This window comes from Danio aesculapii, chromosome 8 (assembly GCF_903798145.1).
Source record: "Danio aesculapii chromosome 8, fDanAes4.1, whole genome shotgun sequence".
NCBI lineage: Eukaryota > Metazoa > Chordata > Actinopteri > Cypriniformes > Danionidae > Danio > Danio aesculapii.
Genome location: NC_079442.1, coordinates 30,495,857 through 30,514,790, shown reverse-complemented (window position 1 = coordinate 30,514,790; position 18,934 = coordinate 30,495,857). Strand labels below are relative to the sequence as shown.

Sequence of the window (18,934 nt, the reverse complement as noted above, 5' to 3'; positions counted from 1 at the left end):
GCATTTCTGTGTGAAGTTTGCATGTCCTCTCCGTGTTCGCATGGATTTTCTCTTGTGCTCCCCCACAGTCCAAAGACATGCGCTATAGGTGAATTGATTGAACTAAATTGGTCGTAGTGTATGAGTGTGTGTGTGAATGAGTGTGTATGGGTGTTTCGCAGTACTGGGTTGCGGCTGGAAGGGCATCCACATAAAACATATGGTGGAATAGTTGGCGGTTCATTCCGCTGTGGCGAACTGTAATAAATAAGGGACTAAACTGAAGGAAAATGAAATAAAAATGAAATGAACATAAAACAATTAAGTTCTCCCCCCAAAACATACAATAATTGTGTTGATTCAGCCCATTTTAAATAAGTAGTCTGAACAGGTAGCGATTTACTGGGGTATCTGTTACAATGACATTGTTTACAGTTACCATTGTGGTGAAAATAAATAATCTGTGTTTAGGTCAAGCATGAGCTACAAAGTGTCGATACTACTGTAAATGTATTGCATAACCCTTAACTTATACATGTAAATGTATATTGCTAGTCTATTTGAGAGATACACAAGTCAGTGTGCTGTTACTAACATTTTACCAGTGTTGTGTTCCACTTGAGTTTTATTGGCATTCCACTACATGTGTGGACATACAGTGGAACAAATGCTGACATGAATAAAAGTAAATCACAAATATTAACACAACACTGGACTGACTGTGATAAGTCTGTGATTTTGCTGGAGAATTTCACTAGATTTACACTGTTGCAGTCTTGAGCATGGGAGAATGCATACTGTAGGACTTTCTGCTCTGGGACACCCTGGAGCACAATGGGGGCTTGTTTCCATAGGCATTGAACGAGGTAGTAAACAGGATTTAGCAATCTGGTACCTCTGGTTTAAAGGTTTTGAGTTAATGTGATATGTAACATGAATCAAACTACATGAGTTTGGTTATTAGTTGTCTTAGTTGAAAAGAAAAAACTTTAAATATTGAGTTGTTTAAATCGGTTGAGGCAATTTTTTTTTTTTATGTTTTGAGTATTCTGAAAAATGCTACATTCTACTCTGTTGGGCTGCAATGTCTGGTTGAGAAACCAGAGTTTAGACACATTAAGTGGTTTTAAAGTAGACTGTGATTCTGACCTTTGAACTTCCCATTTCCAGCAAGGCTCCAGGACTCCTCTAGAGAGAAAAATTCTTCAATCGACACAAGTTATAATCCACCCCTGAGATTTCTCATCCCGTGGTTGCCCTTGTTGTACCTGTGTAAACACAGAAAGATAAAACATAACTGTAATTATTGAAAAAAAAAAATGTTTTGCTTTTGTTCAACTATGAATTTGGTAGAAGTAAACAACAAGCCTTTTAAATGGAGAAAGTAAAAATAGAAAGGCCTGTAGCGCAAAAGACACATGGGACTTTTTAAAAGATCGCTCATTATTTTTTCATGGATTTTCATCTTCAATCTAATGCATCTTTGGAAAAAAACATCCTGATGACATCACCAGGACTAAGGCCAGTCGCTTTGATGCATCTGATGTTTGGATTCATTGACCTTGGATGAAACATATCCACATCTGTCAAACAGAACATGATTGGTCTTGATATAAAAAGAGGAGGAGTTTAATGTCTAACGATAGTGTCAGCAAGTGTTTACATTCATTAATTTGCATCAATTAAACTGTTTGTTTTATGGATGTGCAATATTTATTACGATAATATTGCAACTGTCATTTTAATGATATTCAAGTTGACATTATGAAATTCGCTTTGCAAAAAAACAAACAAATGTAATGAGTACACTGTAAAAAAAATCCTGGGTTCCACTAAATCAATTTGTGTTAGAACAACATGAAGGAATTAAGGGTATGCTCACACTAGGCACGATTGCCTTAAACCATGTCTGGTGTGATTGTTCCCCTTCCTCGCTCCCCTGATGGACTAAACTCACATCGCATTTTTACTTCCAGAGCCTGAGCACGTCATCGATGATGTGACTGTTCAGTTATGAAGAGAAGCACTCTTACTCGGTAAAATGGAGATTGCTTTAGTTATATTGTATTGAATTATTGTAAGTTGTTTGGTATGCGATGACACACTGTCAAATCTTTTGCAGAACAGATCCACCACTTTTGACACTCATAAATTTCCAAGAAAGTCATCGTGCTCCAAGTATTAGGAGATTTGCTGAAGGTGGCAGCTGACGTGCAGTGAGGGGTTTGCAATCTTTTATAAACTATGACCGTTCGCGCTCATTGAAATGTAAGAATGATTAATAAATCCATATAAAACGGTCTCTTAAAAGTGACTTCGCATCTGCAGTTTCGAGCTCGGACACTTCAAGCGTACCACACCTGAGCCCAACCGAACCGCGCTCTGGCAACCAGGCCAAGACCGCCCAACTGAACTGAATCCAGGCACGGTTTGGATAGCCTAGTATGAGTACACCCTAAGTTAACTTCCCAGCAGGCACAGGACGTCAACTTGATGTCACATTGACGTTGTACCCTAATGTCGTGCGACATTGCATTTTGATTGGAAATGATTATCAGGTTAATGTCAGAACCCATCATTTTTGTCAAATTGAGTTATTGACATATTCTTATTAATTAACAACTTATTTACATTATGGGATGTTGTTTATAAGTTGTTTACATTTTAGGACTTTTTATTTTAAAAACAAATGCTACACACATTCTGTTTGCTATGGAATGCAAAAACTTTGAAGCTCAATATCTCAAAATCATTCAGAACACAGATAGAACCTTAGAATTCCAAGGTGACAAAATGTCATTTTGGGTGTACCAAAAGCATTCACTGCGATGAGGCCTAATTAAAACACAGTCAGAATTCCTCTATAACTTATGAAAAGCAAAAAAAACAAAAACTGTATGATTTTGCTTTTTATTTACAAAACATAAAATATTTTGAAATATAGTTATAAAATAAAACTTAGTACACTGTAAAAATGCTCCATTTAAAACAATTCCTTAATGTTTTCACAACACAAATCGATTAAGTTACCAAATTTTACACTTATTTTACTTAAAACTTATTTTACAAATTTAACCTAATTGAACATAAGACAATTAAGTTGTTCAAAAAAGCTGAAGATTCTGTTGTTTCAACTCATTTTAAATAAGTAGCTTGAACAAGCAGCAAAAGACATTTTTTTGAGTGTGTTACAAAAAAAACAACTATGTGATATTAAAAAAAAGAAGTTAATAGCAAACACAGAGGAAAACTGAGATATACTTTTGTCAATATCACACAACCCCACAGTATGCCCATTTGCACCTAAATTTGGCGATGTAAAGTGACACCTGGTTAGGATTTCGAACACTTTAAACTTGTTCTCCATAATCCCGCAGTGATGAGATTATACAACTTCCTCTCAGCTTTCCAGCTCCAATGAAAGTTGGGACAAGTGGATTTCCCTGAGGTAGATTAGCCAAGCATTCTGAATTAAGCTAAACTGATCACTGTAACTCACTAGCACTGCAGAAAAGATACAGTAGTAAACATTGATGCTTTGATCAGTCAACCTACAGTAGCCAACATAGCAAATGGCTCAGAAGCAAAAGTCTTGAGGAAGAGAAAATGTGTGTGGTTTGTGAGGGTAGCGCACCTATGTTGTGAATGCAACACTCTCGCACACAGTTATTCAACACCACGCAAGACTGTAATGACTTAAAAGCCTTTAGCCACCATACACAATAAATCATCCATTAATAACAAAGCAATGCATTGTCTGAAGGTATTATACACCCCATATATGACATCAGATCTCCTATATTGCATTAACCCAATGACAAACCATGTTTCCTTATGAAATAACGATGCTTTTATATGCAGCCCTATTCATTCACTCCTTAATCAGAAATTACAGAAATAGTTCACCCAAATCTGAAAATTCTGTCATTATTTACATCACTTACATTCTATCCTTTGATGAACACTAGAAGAAGATATTTCACAGAAAGTTAGAAATATGTAACTAGGGCTGGGCGATAAAATCGGTATCGGTATTTATTGATGAACACCATTGTCAATAACGATGAAAAAAGTTTGGTATAAAGTTTCTGTATGAAGAATATAGTTTTAATTAAATGTGGCTGCTGTGTGCGCGCCTTGGAAGCAATGCCAATGAGCGTAGGGTGAAGTTTGGCACTTCACAAAGAACTGCTTCACACTTTGTATGGAATATACACATTTCAGCAATAACTGTAGACTAATTACCTCAGACAAACACAGCGCCTCCAAACACTGCAGCGCTTTTTACTTTTCTCCATAAACTTGTATCAGAGCTGCAGCAATGATTTGTCTGTTGGTCATCCTCTGAGAAAATGGTTGATGGTTGCCTAGTTACGAGAGACGCCAGGGGAGCACGAGAGCAAAGCACATTGAAAATGGCGAAGGAAACCATACACTTGTGCTTGTCACTTCAGGTCAGAGTAACAACACACGCGAAAATAAGTGCGGTGGCTACCAGCAGTGAGGAGATTGCAAATAAAATATGATGCAAAGATGACGCCAGAGTGGCTTTTTGGTTTCTTTTCTTGTGCATCCCAGCTACTGGAACCCCATCTGAACGATTTTTTAGCATAGGGGGTAATGTAGTCATCCAACTTTACAGTTTGTAATGTTCAGCATGTATTTGAATAATGATGGCTGGTTCCTTTACTTGAAAGGATTTGATTATCATAATTTGTGTTGTTCAGAGAGTTTGAGGTTTACCGTATAGTTATTTTTCACACCTTAAAGTTTTAGATTTTTCAAGCGTTTACACTTCACCATTACACACATTTTGTAACATTTTATTTATCAGTTTGAGTCTCTTTAACACTTATTTAATAAGTGGTTAAATAAATAAAAAAATCATAATATTCTAAATTGATTGTTCAACAATATTCAATAATAATCGATATTGAATGATAAGAAATATATTTCAGGATAATTTATTTTGCTATATCATCCAGCCCTATATGCACAGTAACAATAGTTTTTTTTCCTACTATGGAAATCAATGGTTTCAGCTTTCTTCCAAGTATCTTCTTTTATGTTTAACAGAATAAAAAACTCATAAAGGTTTGGAACCTCATGAGGGAAAATAAGTAGTGAGTAAATGTTCATTTTTGGGTGATTTATCCTTTAAGGAATTTTAGTTCCGTAATAATGCGCCACATTATTTATACTGGAGTTATACTGGATATTTAAAAGGAAATTTAAAAATCATAAACTGATTGGATTATGAAAAGCAGGCATAAAATGTCAGAACAGAGCCAGGTGGTTGTGGTTTAAAATATAGAGTGGTTATGATGTCAGCTGGAGAAAAAAAACAGCCAAGAGAGTTATTACATCTTGATGAAAGATTACGAGGAAACATTTGTTTTTTTTTTTCTCTTGGGAATAACATGTACTGATGAATTACACACAATAAAACCAGGAACATGTTTTTAGAAAAGTAAATAATGTTGACTGTAAGTTTAATGTTTTAGTTGACTCTAAAAGCCCCAATGTATCTCTATATCCTAACCATTTAACATGACTTCTTGCACCTGGTTAAATAGAGCCGGTGTACTTTTATACTGACACACCTGTGCTATTTAATCTTCAAAAGAACAGAAAAGAGGGGCATCTTACAGTTCACAGTCTTCTAATTGCCTGCAATGAATTCAGAGATGTGACAGTAAAATGAGCTGTTTTATGGTGCCAAAATAATGATGACTTTTTTAAATAAATGTGGCTATTCGGGAAACCCTTTAAGTCTGACTAGACGGGCTATGTAACTGAACCGACAGATAAAACGCCATGTGAATGGTGCATGAAATGAGTGTGCTTGAGTGTAGCGTTCGCAAGGATGCGTGAATAGATCTGTGTTTGGGTGCTTATGCGTTATGCGTATATGCATGAACAGGAGTGCTGAAAGGCACAGCAGGGTACCTCATGTTGCAGACAAAGACAAATGTGCAGCTCTGGGATTCAAGAGCAGGAAACAGGCAAAAATCGGTATCAAACGGAACAACTTAAAACGCATTCTGAATGAGAGCCTGATACCGCAGGAGCTATACATTAATAATGCAAGCAATCTTTTCTGAAAATAGTTGCCGTTTTGTTGCCTAGGCAAAAATATGGACAGTGCCATTCACAATGAGAGCACTGCTGTGACATTTGATGACGGTTACCATGGCGATGGTTAAAGTGCATTGCATTGCCTCAAAGTGACTGAACCTTTGACTCCGCATGAGGTTTGATGTGATTGTAAACTGGATTTGTTTATAGTTCTGTGAGAGCATTAAGCATGAGACTGCATGCATGCGTTTGCTGGCTGGCGCATTACAGTATCTCATTTCCCATATGCGCGCCTGTGTTTTGCTGCAGTTGTTTTACTGTAGGGGTCTTCAGCTTTATTTCAGGCCAAGAAGCCCTTGTACGGTAGAAGCAGGGAGGCATTTTATACTCAATAATCTTGAGTTGCTTATGATTAATATATGGAAAAAGTATGCACTGTAAAATGAATTTATATATTATAATAGAGCAGAATAGCTTCTCAAAATAAATATTAGCTTTAATATTTCTGGGAAAACTCCTTCTTTAAAAAGTGGCAAGGTTTTATAACTTTAAGTCCCTTAACATCTTGCCTTCCATTTAAAAGATGCATTCTCCTTCCTTATAATTAATTTATTCATTCATTCATTTTCTTTTCAGTTTAGTCCCTTTATTCATCAGGGGTCGCCACAGTGGAATGAACCACCAACTTATCCAGCATATGTTTTTACGCAGCGAATGCCCTTCCATCACTGGGAAACATCAATACACACTCATTCATACATACACTACGAATACCCAATTCACCTCTACCACATGTCTATAAACTCCATACAGAAATGCCAACTGACCTGTTTAAGCTTAGTTCACTCTGATACTCAACTATCACTCTATAAAACAATGAATCTCAGACACGCAGGTTTTCTCGGTGCTTTCTTTACTTCACATGCATGTGCATAACAATGACATCACACGCTACAAAACACAACCTAACCGTACATGGTCTGTCACATCCTCCCATCCTGCTGTCTATATACATAACATATTGTAACATGACCCAGCCGAGGCTCAAACCAGCGACCTTCTTGCTGTAAGGCGATCGTGTTACCCACTGCGCCACCGGGACGTCCATTATTGATGTATTTTTTAGTAATTTAATTTAATTTAATTTAATAAAGTTAATTTTATTTGTTTTTAACTATTAATATCTAATAGTGTTTAATTGTAAATATTTACTTTCAACATTGAAAACGTAACTGAACATTTGATTGTGATTGTTGAATGACTGCATTTAGTTACACTGTTAAAAAAAATCCGTTATTTTAGGTTTTCTTTTCTACCAGCTGGGGTGCCATAAAAAAAAAAAAAAGTAAAATAACAGCCATTAAATTACTGACATTTACTGTAAAAAACGAACATTTAATTACAGAAATTTCCTTAAATTTTAATTTCTGGAAAAAATCTCTGTAATTTACCGTCTGTTATTTTACGATAAATTTCAGTAATTTAACGGCCTTTATTTTACTCTTATTTTTATTTATTTATTTTTATTTTATTTTTTTCTTCGGACCCCAGCTGGCAAAAAAAGCTGTAAAACAGCAATTTTTTTTTAAGAGTATTTTTTCACCTTTTGTAAACCAAAAAACAAAACAAAAATGACGATATCTAACAATTTGTATTGTAATTGGGTTTGTTTGTTTGTTTGTTTGTTTGTTTGTTTGTTTGTTTGTTTGTTTGTATGTTGGGCATACAATATTAGTAATATTGCAAAAAGAGTCAGTGATCAGAGTTTCCAATGAATTTCACATACTATTTTTCAACAGTACAAATAAAACTTCCACACGCCTGCTTTTGTAGGCAGTTTGAAATCACATTAAAGTAATTCACTTTTATGCATTGACTAATGTGGTAAGATTCAGATAGCGTCCTCGTGGAAAACATAATTTGGCACAACATCCATCAAGTCTTCCACATGGTGAGCTTACAGTATGTTAAGTTTGCATTATTACTATGACGAATGCAGCTGTTAGTCTGAACAGAAAATCTGTCTTCGTGTAATGAAGTCTGCATAAAGCCTATGTCACCTTTAATGACAACACAGGCAAATCCAGTGATTATTTCATCCTCAAAAGCAATTGTTTGTTCAGTCCGGTACCTTGTAAACATGACTTTGATTTTAGATGAGTGATTAAAAAAACTGTGCTTTTACTCCTAAAGGTTGCACCAAGTCAGTTTACCAGATCAAGAGAATACTTTCCAGTTTTGTCTGCAAAAAGCATAGGACGGTCAGCAAATATATCTAAAGGCACCATATGCAAGATTTTTCATGCATTAGTTGCTTTTTTATTGCTAATGTGTGAACAGCTTGGTACAAATGTTCAAAGATGAGAAAGCATGTGGACTGTTTTTTATCTGAAAGACATTTTGCTGGGAAAAAAAAATCTAAAGAATGTGATGTTTATGCAAATAAAAAAAGAGTTTCTATTTAGAAATCAGGCAGTTACAATTTTGTAGTTTTAGGGAATGCTGAAAGAAATTATAGAGCTCTATTTTAAAAATCTAGGCGCAAAGTCTAAAGAGCATGGCGCAAAAGCATTAAGGGCATGTACCACTGTTGGTATTTTAAGGACAGAAAAATAAAAATAATCTGGTGTATGGTCTAACAGGGTTGTTCTTATTCTGTTGATGAGTTACAGGTGTGTTTTGAGCATAACATGCATTAAACCAATCAGATTCTCATCTCAAATTTCCTTTAAGAGTCAGTTGGGTCACACCATGGCGCATTTGCTATTTACATGGCGGACTTTGTAAGAGGAAAAAGTGAACGCTTCAATGCTTGAACTAGCGCATTTAACAGCACTTGAACTAAGCGAGAAAACAGTTAAACAAACCATCTGCAGCGCGAGGATAAAGAACGAGCCTCCTCCATTTAACTTTCTCTTTACTCCTTTACTTTCGTGGATAAGGTTGTATGCATTCCATTGAAGACATCCATTAGCGTACATATTTAATTCCGTTTGTTTAGCACAAATATTTGTTTCAAAACTATTTCTAAATTCAGTTCTAATTTCCAGCAAATTAATACATGAACAATAATAACGAAGTGAGGTCCAAAAACTGATTTATATCCAAACACGTCCTATTCTTTTGCCCATATGGTGGTACAGACCTCTCTAAAAACTGACAGGTGGACAAATCTAAACTTGTTTTTATTAAAACAAATGTAAATATGCATATAATAAGTAATCAGCTACTAATAGTAACATTATACAAATGCAATAAACTGAAAAAAAGCCCCCTGACATGAAGAAGGCTTGGAGGTGGTGGTTTTTATATTTATGTATTGCTGTTCATCCTGTGTGTATTAGGCAATGTGAAAGTGTTTGGACCCACATAGGCACATAACGAACACCCTTTGCGCTGGAATTTAGACCAGCTTTTTACTTGGTCAATGGCGCAGTCTATTTCAGTACCTCAAAATAGCAACGCGCCGACAATGCACCTTAACACATCTCTATTTTAGACCAGCACACCCATGAGGCCACAAAGTTGTGCAAATGGATTTGCTATTTAAACAACGTGGTGCAAAACGTGAAACTTACTGTTGCGCTGGTCTGAAAATAGCAACAAAATCGCGCCAAACACCTTATGGTTCCTTATTGCACCAGGTGTATGGCAGGGCCCTTCAGTGAGAATGTTTACATGCACAACAATGCACAGATAAATAAAAAAACAGCTAATTGTAATAACCTATTGTCACAGTTTACATCAAATCAATATCCCAGCGATGCAAGTACCCCACTTTTACAAGACTTCATTATTATACCAATTTATTTCCTAGTGACATCAACACATCATCATTTGGGTATCTAACGTAAGATAAGTACATTTGACTAACGAAGTACATTTGCTATGTCAGCTGTCATGCTCAATAAATCATTAAAAACCAAAGAAGGCTACTGCAACATTCAGCAGGAAACGTATGGCTCATATATTATTCTCTCACGATGCAGCATTTTGATTGCAGCACTTCAACTTCGGCTGCGTGAGATGAGATGAGAACACATTTTTATAATTCTCTGGGTCATGAAAGCGTCTGCATTTGCTGTACATTTCCTTCTCGCTTACAGCAAATTGTTTGCTCTGTCTGCATGTGCTTATAGTAAATCCACAATGAAGATACGGTCACATATCACACTTCAATAAACTGGCAGAAATCAAGCTCATGCATTTACAGTACTGTACATGGTGGGCAAATCGCAGTGAGGGGCAAATTCTAGCTGTGCAGATCGATTTATGCCTATGCTATTCGAACTTACTCTTATAATGGAAAATTATTTAATAGGACTATGTGCTCTGTCACATTATTAAGCATATATAGATTAGCTATAAACACACGCACCGTGTCACTGAGCAAAGAAATATGAATTAATTCACACTATAGTATCACATAGTCTTACTGTACACCAGTAACGAATGTGCCTGATCATCAAAATATCATAAGTGTAATTTTAATAACCTCAACAGTTGAAAGCTTGTGCAAACATATTGACATCTCTGTCATTAGATGCTTTCTATACTGCCATTTCCTCACTACTGTCGTTTTGTTATTAAGAGGAAAGAGTGCAGAGTGTTTACATTTTTATTCAAATGTTGTCACCAACAGAATTATCAGAATAATCACAGTAATTTCTGTTGAGCATGTGAACACAATAGCAAATCAAATGTTAGAGGGGAATGGACGTTTTTTCAAATTTCAGTACCGATTGGTATCGAATTCCAGTATCGTGACAATCTTACAACTCAATGCTCCTACCACAGACGGCCAGATTTTAAATTTTAGGACACTTTTTTGAGATATTTAACTGACAAAGTTCACCCGTGGTCACAAAGAATATTGCTTCACCATGGCCAAACATAGAATTAGAAGAAAGAATCCATATACAACTGAGGAAAATCCTAATGGCAACGAAGCTAATGTTAGCACCAAGCTAACAGATGATGATAAAATGAAGAGAATGAGGTGATGAAGGCTCTCACAGATATGAAGCACTTTTTCACATCTCATTCGAAGGCGTTTTGAATGCTATTCAAGGGATTAAAGATGAAATTTATGAATTGAAGGTAGATTATCATCTAATTAGCGAAACCAATGATAAAAATGGAAAAGTTGCAGAAAACGGTGAAGGTTCTGGAAAGTCCAGTTGTAACACTCAGCGCGGACCTGGGGTGCGTTTCCAAAAACCCATAAGTTAGGTAACAAAGGTTGCAAGTTCCGTTGATACAAACATAGTTAGTTGATTTGGCGTTTCCTTAATCCATCGTTCCAACGAACATTCGCAAACTGCGTGGCAAACTTGTACGTTTCCAACTACACCTTTAGAGCTGTAGATAGAAACATAGTTCCTGGTTGTGTTCTATTATCCCACTATGACCTATTCCTTTAGAATGTTCCAACATTCAAACTTGGAATGATTAAAAAAACATTAAAGGCATCACTCTTAGGTGTAATTTACTTTCAAAGTATTTTTTACAGTTCAGTTTTAGGTGATCTTCGTATTGACAACTGCGTTTCCTTCGTTTGTACTTTAAAAAAACATTCATGCCATTTTGAATGAAGCCATGTCTCACGACGAAAAATAGGTGAGCTATTATTTAAAAGCAGAATTTACGTTACGTCTCCAAAGCTCGTGAAGACTAAAATATATAGGGTACGTTAATGCTTTTAATTTATAGTAGGTTATTAATTAAGAACGTATCTGAATGTATATGACATGGGCCTGTTGGTTAGAAGATTTCTATAGTGGTTTGAATGTGTCAAACTGTAAAAGTAGACTTTTTAAAAAATAAACAAACAATATCCTACTAATAATAATAATAAATAATAATAAATTTTTATTATTAATAATAATAATAATAATAATAATAATAATAATAAATTTTTATTATTATTATTAATAATAATAATAATAATAATAGAATTAAATACTAAATTAATAATAATAATAATAATAATAATAATAATAATAAATAACAACAACAACATAATACTAACTAATAATAATTCTTCTTCTTCTTCTCTTCTCTTCTTCTTATTATTATTATTATTATTATTGAGTAGGATTTTTTTCTTTTCTTAATAAATTGGCTACTAAAAATTACAACCATTAGCCTGAATGATTTATATCATATATATATGTGATTAAATGCGTGTTTATTGCATGTTTTATTTAAAATAATTTTTTTTTATGCGTTTGCATGTAAGCAATATATTTGCACAAAAAAAAGTATGAGGTTTTTCTCTGAAGAACTTTTTACTCCATCCCATTTAGATCGTCATTATGACGTTTTATGTTATAACCAACGTGGTTCAAACAATGGATCTGCGACAAAGCAGCTACAGTTTTGGGAAACACTCATCACTACATCGTTCTTTTCCCAAACGATGCATCGTGCTATGATAGTTCAGCTACGAGTTAGGTTGTTGTTTGGGAAACGCACCCTGGATGACTTGGGATCATGTTACAGTCTCCACAAACACAAGCAATAAGTTAAAATAAGGTCACTTAACATCCACCACTGTAGCTAATAACTATGATTTCGTAATTCTACAGATAATCCATCTAAAACATTGTTCTCCCAGGTTTTTGACAATCATCTTTAATAAGCCTTAGTACTGTATTAAACTGTATGTTTGCATAACTCACAGGGCACGGCACGCAGGTAGAGGTTCTCCCGTATGACCTGTTGGAGTTGGCTGTCCATGGATCCTGGTGTAAAGCACTTGCTCAGGTAAAGTCTCAGATCCTTACAGAGAGTCGAGCCTGAAGATCACAGACAGAACACATGAACATGAATGAGTTGGAAAGATCTGCAACCACTTAGTAATATCAACACTGTTGCCAAAACACAAATAGCACACTGCTGTCACCATGGAAATATGAGGAAAAGGTAAACTGGCAAGATGAATCTGTTGAAACGCTGTTCAGAAGCCAAAAAGTAGCCCTTCGTAATACCAGATTTCCACAGCAGCTCTTCAGACCTCACACACACACACTGAAACTGCACTGCAACTGCAGAAGTCTCTAAGGTCAGTGTGCTGTTGTCACAAACAAGCACTGCGGAGCCCCTAACGAGGACCTATCCTCCCCGCTCGCCTTCTCTCTATTGATTTTTGCACTTAATATAATCCGGTGGTCCTTTCCGCGCGCAATCTCAACACATGGACTCCTCAAGGACTCATGGGAAAGGTACGATGAGTCATTTCCCGCTGATCTATTCATTTTTTAAAGTGCGTTATGACCTTAGATGACAGCCAGCTTCCTTTCACGCAGGATATTGATGGTCTTTGTGCATTGTGGACGGGGATTGCCTGTCCCGTTACTCGTGGGTGCTGGGCTCCTCCCTGCTCATGCTGACAGCGATCAATCGGTGCCGACCAGGGCAGAGAGTTACGGAGAGGTTAAGTAATAGAGTGCGGGATATCACATCCACTTAATGTCTAACACTCAACTGTGGGAAGGTGGAGACCTGGCGTAGATATCTGGATATTAGGATACCTTTACATGTTTTTATTATGATCAAATTTTGTGTTATTCAAGGGAACAGGACTGCATTAGCCTAAATTACACATTTTTTCAGATCTAATATACGGATACTCACAACTTTTTACCACCTGTTTAGATTCAAGGACAAAACCAGCTGCTCAATAGTAAATATGCATGTGTTTCCGGAGTTTAAACTGACAAGGCTTTAAATGGTGCAGATGTTTTGTTTGTTGTTGCCAGAGTATCGGGAGCATTGGTAAAGGCACTACTCTGTTCTGGAAATGATTAGTAGTTCATTTGCATTTAAAGAGACACACACAAAGTTTTTGCTTCCACCCAAAAAGGAACATTACCATCATGGTAATTAGAAATAATTTGTGAAATATTTTGACCATAAATTCCACAGAGGCACTGTGGGAACACCAGAGACGTATATTACATCTTGTAAAAAGGACATAATAGGACCCTTCATGTAGACTGTATTACACATTAAATATTTGACTTTGAATGATCAGAAACCTTAAATTAGTCTCTGAAATTTCATAAGGAAAGTGTTGGAATAATTAATCAATTCCATGCGTGTTCAATAAAAAAGGTCAGGAGAGGTTTTTCTTCAATGTCAAAAATATTAGTAAATTATTGAATACAAATGAATAATTCGATTCACAGAATTCTGTTATTCTCAATGCAATTCAAAAGTTACATTCAGGTGCGCAACCCATTTCATTTCCTGACTTCAACTTATATAGGCAGCTGATACTAACAGGTGGAGTTTACTGGAATTCGTCACTTGTCAATCATTCTTCAATCCTCCATTGGCCGCACCCATACATACGTCCTCTTTTTATACTAATTCTCTACACAACATTAAAAGGACATTTCTTCTGACAGGAAGAAAGAGCTGCAGAGCTGCAGAGCTCAAGTTAATTTTAGACAATCAGGCCTTTGCATTTCTATCAGCTTCATTTACTGCTTCATTAGTATGCAAAGCATTTAACACTCAACAGAAGAAGCTCAATTAATATATCACCTTTATGCTAAATAAATACAGTTGTTTAATGAAAAGAAAAAGAGACAAAATATGTTTAAAATATATTCCTTTTTCCCAACAGTCCCCTTTTTTGTGTTGGCCTGTGTTTAATATACAGTAGTGCCCATGCATTGGTGTTGGTGTGTGTAGAGCTTCGACACCAATACATGCTTACACACTCAAATTAGTCATATATCCCCTCAAAAGATAAGGATGTAATGAAAATACAGTATATTGAGCATTTTTGATTTGCTGCGATATATTACATCACAATTTAAAATGAGTATTCATTTAAATGTCGTCACCAACAGAATGATCAGTATTTTGCTGCAAAGATATTTAAAAAATTCAATTCAAAGAATAAAAAAAAAGTATATTGAGGCGTTGGATCATGTTTACTCTCCAGCAAATACAAGCAGTAAGTTACAATAAGTTCACTTCACATCCGCCACTTTAGCTAATAACTACGTTTTCGGAATTTAGCAGAATGAGTGATGGAGCAAAAAAAGAAAATATTGCTAGAAAGACACAGTGTAAAATGACATTATCATTCAAAAGCAATGAACTTAATTGAATAAAGCACTAAAACAATATCTTTGCAGAATTTCTTCAGTGTCCACACAATCCTTCTGAAACAATTCTAATATGTTGATTTTGTACTATTTGAAACATGCTAACATTACTTATTATCAATTTTATAGTATTTACAAAAGTGTATCGTATTTGTTTGTCTTGTTTAATTACATTTCTTTCACCTTTGGTTATTTCCATAAATAACTATTATGTTTCCAAAAATTCTACAGCTGCTTTTTCACAACCATTCAATCCCTAAAAAAATGCTTCAGAGATAGTTTTGTTTTTAAAAAGACCCCCTTATTTGTTACACAAATTATTGCTGTATCTCACAAAATAAACCCTGAGGTAACATTCTTGTTAGTTTAAGACGTGTTGACAAATCAGAGAGAGTGAAAACGCCTTCATTAAGCATTCATTAATGGTGTCAAGAACAACTAAAAATTCATGACACTATCGTGCAGATGCTAGACATGAATATAGTAAATTGAATCCCCATGGAGAATTTGGAGCTTGACATATTCAGGCAGGTTACATTAGGATAATGCAATCCACAGGGAGAATGACACTAGTGGGCAACATGTCAACACTGTGATCTACTCAGGGCTAAATACTGTCAAAATATATAAGGCTCTTAAGTATTTAATCGAATAAGTGCAACAAAATGCAGAAAAATACAACCCATTTTAACAACAAAAAAAGCATCTGTAGATGCCTTGTGAGCAGAGACCTGGGCCAGTGATGAAAAGGTCACAGGTTTAACCTCAAGGCAGAGGTGTCCCATGAACCAGAAAGTTACTGAAATTTCCAATGAGATTCTCAGAAAAGCCCACAATAGGTTGTTACGCCTCCAAAGAGGGTGACATATTCAGGTTAGTTCAGCTTAATCATGTTTGTTTTAAAGACCATTTATCTAAAAGCAAAGCATTACAGTGTGTCAGTATTTGCTCACCCACAAATAAGATTGTAAAGTAAGATAGTGAAATATTAAAAGCGAATTTCTGAAGAGAACAGTTAAAGTAAACAAAATCTAAAAGCATAAATGGCCAATACTTTTAACCAAAATGATAAAAGAGCATCATAAATTATCATAGAATTATTACTTATTTAATACATTCCAAGCCTTTTGAAGCAATAAAATAGCTTTTTACCAGATATTACAGTTAATATATTAGGTTTGTCATGATACCATCAATTCTGGCCATGCCACAATACCAGCTGAAGCATCAGGATACCAAGTAGTATCGCGATACTGTATTAATCTAACTCAATCTAGGAAATAAAGCAAATTGTCAGAAATACTATATTTTATATGTCATAATATAAAAATTCAATTCAGTTGTTCAGTTGTTATTGAAAACGTATTATTTGTACAGACTTTCTGGGGTTTTTTTGTACATATAATGTGACTCTCTGTTGTTATTGCAATAACAATAATAATCAATAAATAAATAAATCATTGATCACGCCATATGATCTGTCATGACAGTAGCAAACTATGACCCGTATGCAGACAGTTAAAATAAAAGTTAAATAAAGTGGTCTATTGATTAGTTGCTGGCACAAATGTAATGACGATACTACTGTTACAGTGGCACCGCCAGTATTTCGGAGCCATAGTATTGGGTGCTACCAAGTATCGTTCAACCATGCAACCCTATTTGTATATAAAATTTTTATATATGAAAAAAAATAGTTAATCATTTGACTCTTTATACTTTTTTTAATAGATTTTTCATTGATTCAGTATAGAATTTATTTACAAATTGACTGATCGAGATACCGAGACTTAAAACATGAGATATGAGACATGTTTAAAAAATCTCTACACTATGAAAAAGCATTAGTTACTTTATTTAAAAAAGGAGGAAAGCCATCGTTTTAAAAACCTGATTTACTACAAAAAACCTGACTTAATTTATAATATGCACATAGTTTATTAGTTGGGGCAGCACGGTGGGTAGCGCTGTCACCTCACAGCAAGAAGGTCGCTGGTTCGAGTCCCGGCTGGGTCAGTTGCCATTTCTGTGTGGAATTGCATGTTCTCCCAGTGTTCGTGTGGGTTTCCTCCACAAGTCCAAAGACATGCGCTATGGGTGAATTGGGTAAGCTAAATTTGCCCGTAAGGTGTATGTGTGTATGTCCTGGTTCTCCAGGGTAGGAGTTGAGCGTTGGGCTAACGACCCACCTTGTAAAAATTAGATGTTACGAAATACCAACATGGTGTGGCTAAATATCAACCTTAATATAAACGGCCCTGCGAGGAAGTAAGTTTTTAAGTTAATATTATATGGCAATGAGTTTAGTCTAGTTTTTAAAGTAGTCACTAATCACTTTTTAATAGTGTATGTAGCTAAGAAAATTTGTAATTTCAATCATAATTTTCTCTCATTATATTAAAAAAAGTGTGAAAAAACAGGATTAAAACAACATCAGGGTGAGTAAATGGTGACACAGTGTTAGTTTTCGGACTATTGTATCTTTTTCAAACACATATTTGACAGTTGCTCTAGCAATGATTAAAGTACCTGGAGAGACGGTTTTGATCCGAATGGGATGTGGACATGAGTTGAGAACCCCTCTGACGTCTCCTAAAGTTAAGTCCCAGGACAGGTGTTCCCCCAATCTCTAGGATGATGTCACCAACAGTGGCTCCTCCCCAGTGCTGCAGTAACAAACGGGAACTCTCCCATATCTGCACCACCCCAATGGCACGCCAAGCTCTCCCTAGCCTTCCGCCCAGCGGGACGAAGCTCTCCTGCACTTTTGAGCGCCAGTGCAGCTTCTTAACAGTGGCCTTAGACATGTTGACAGCGCTGAAAGAAAGAGGAAAAACACTGGTCAGGCAATTCAGTTAAAAATTAATGTTCTTTGCTGGAAAAATAACAAGGTTTTCACATGTCAGATGCTCCATCCATTGAATAATTTTACCCTTTTGCTAATGAGACTGTAATTATCTTGTGTTATTACAGGTGAACAGTTTAGAACTGTGGTTCCCAACATTTTTTTGCCTGAGACCCCCTTTCCCCCGGAAAATATTGTAAGGCCCCCCCTCAACATTTAATGATATTATCGCTTATATAAGTTTTGCAGTAAGGATGACAAAAAAATGTTGTTTTTCAAACAAACGATATGTGTTATTACTATATCTAGATATGTTTATGCACAAATAATAGCCTACTGTAAAATATAAAAGCAAAACATCAATAGGCCATTCGTAACTAAAAACGTAAGCCTTTGGCCTTTCTATTGGCCCTAAATTAGTCGCCAAATTGTTTAAAGTTTCTTGTCAGCAGCTTTGATGTCGCTCATCTCATTTTGGGTGTGTGTCAATTCTTTTGCCTTGCAAAAATGCTCTGAGCTTGTTACGGTATTGGGGATGAGTCGTCTGCAAATGTCTTATTAATTTGGATGGCCTCATACATTCGTTAGCAAGAACTTTGGCACCGATAAAGCACTGTGGCTGGGTCAGGGACTCTTTATTCGTGAAAATGGAACAAAACCATAGTTCAGGTAACTATCTTGGTATTTCCTGCATGTTCGTGTTTCAGTATTGCTAGAGCTGCAACCTGAAATGTTTGGAGCTTCCTCACCTGGGTCCAGTATGTTTGAGTCATTAGTATTAGCTGCTGAAGGCGAATCAGTGCAACTTACAAATTACAAATTTGTATATTTTTTGGTCAGCCAGGGGATGAAATGAACTAAGGCGATATATCTCTATCTCCTAATGGGCTCTTTGCACAGCTAGAGC

General features: G+C 35.7%; 1 protein-coding gene across 1 annotated transcript in view; it reads right to left on the bottom strand.

The window, feature by feature from the left end:
• The window catches only part of magixa (MAGI family member, X-linked a), an 84,819-nt gene that overhangs the window by 55,994 nt on the left and 9,891 nt on the right, over positions 1-18,934 (bottom strand). The window contains 7 exon segments of the mRNA XM_056463690.1: positions 1,129-1,197; positions 1,200-1,247; positions 12,741-12,857; positions 17,712-17,784; positions 17,786-17,846; positions 17,848-17,890; positions 17,893-17,999. Coding sequence (XP_056319665.1) covers positions 1,129-1,197; positions 1,200-1,247; positions 12,741-12,857; positions 17,712-17,784; positions 17,786-17,846; positions 17,848-17,890; positions 17,893-17,989 — 508 coding nt within the window. The 5' untranslated portion in view covers positions 17,990-17,999.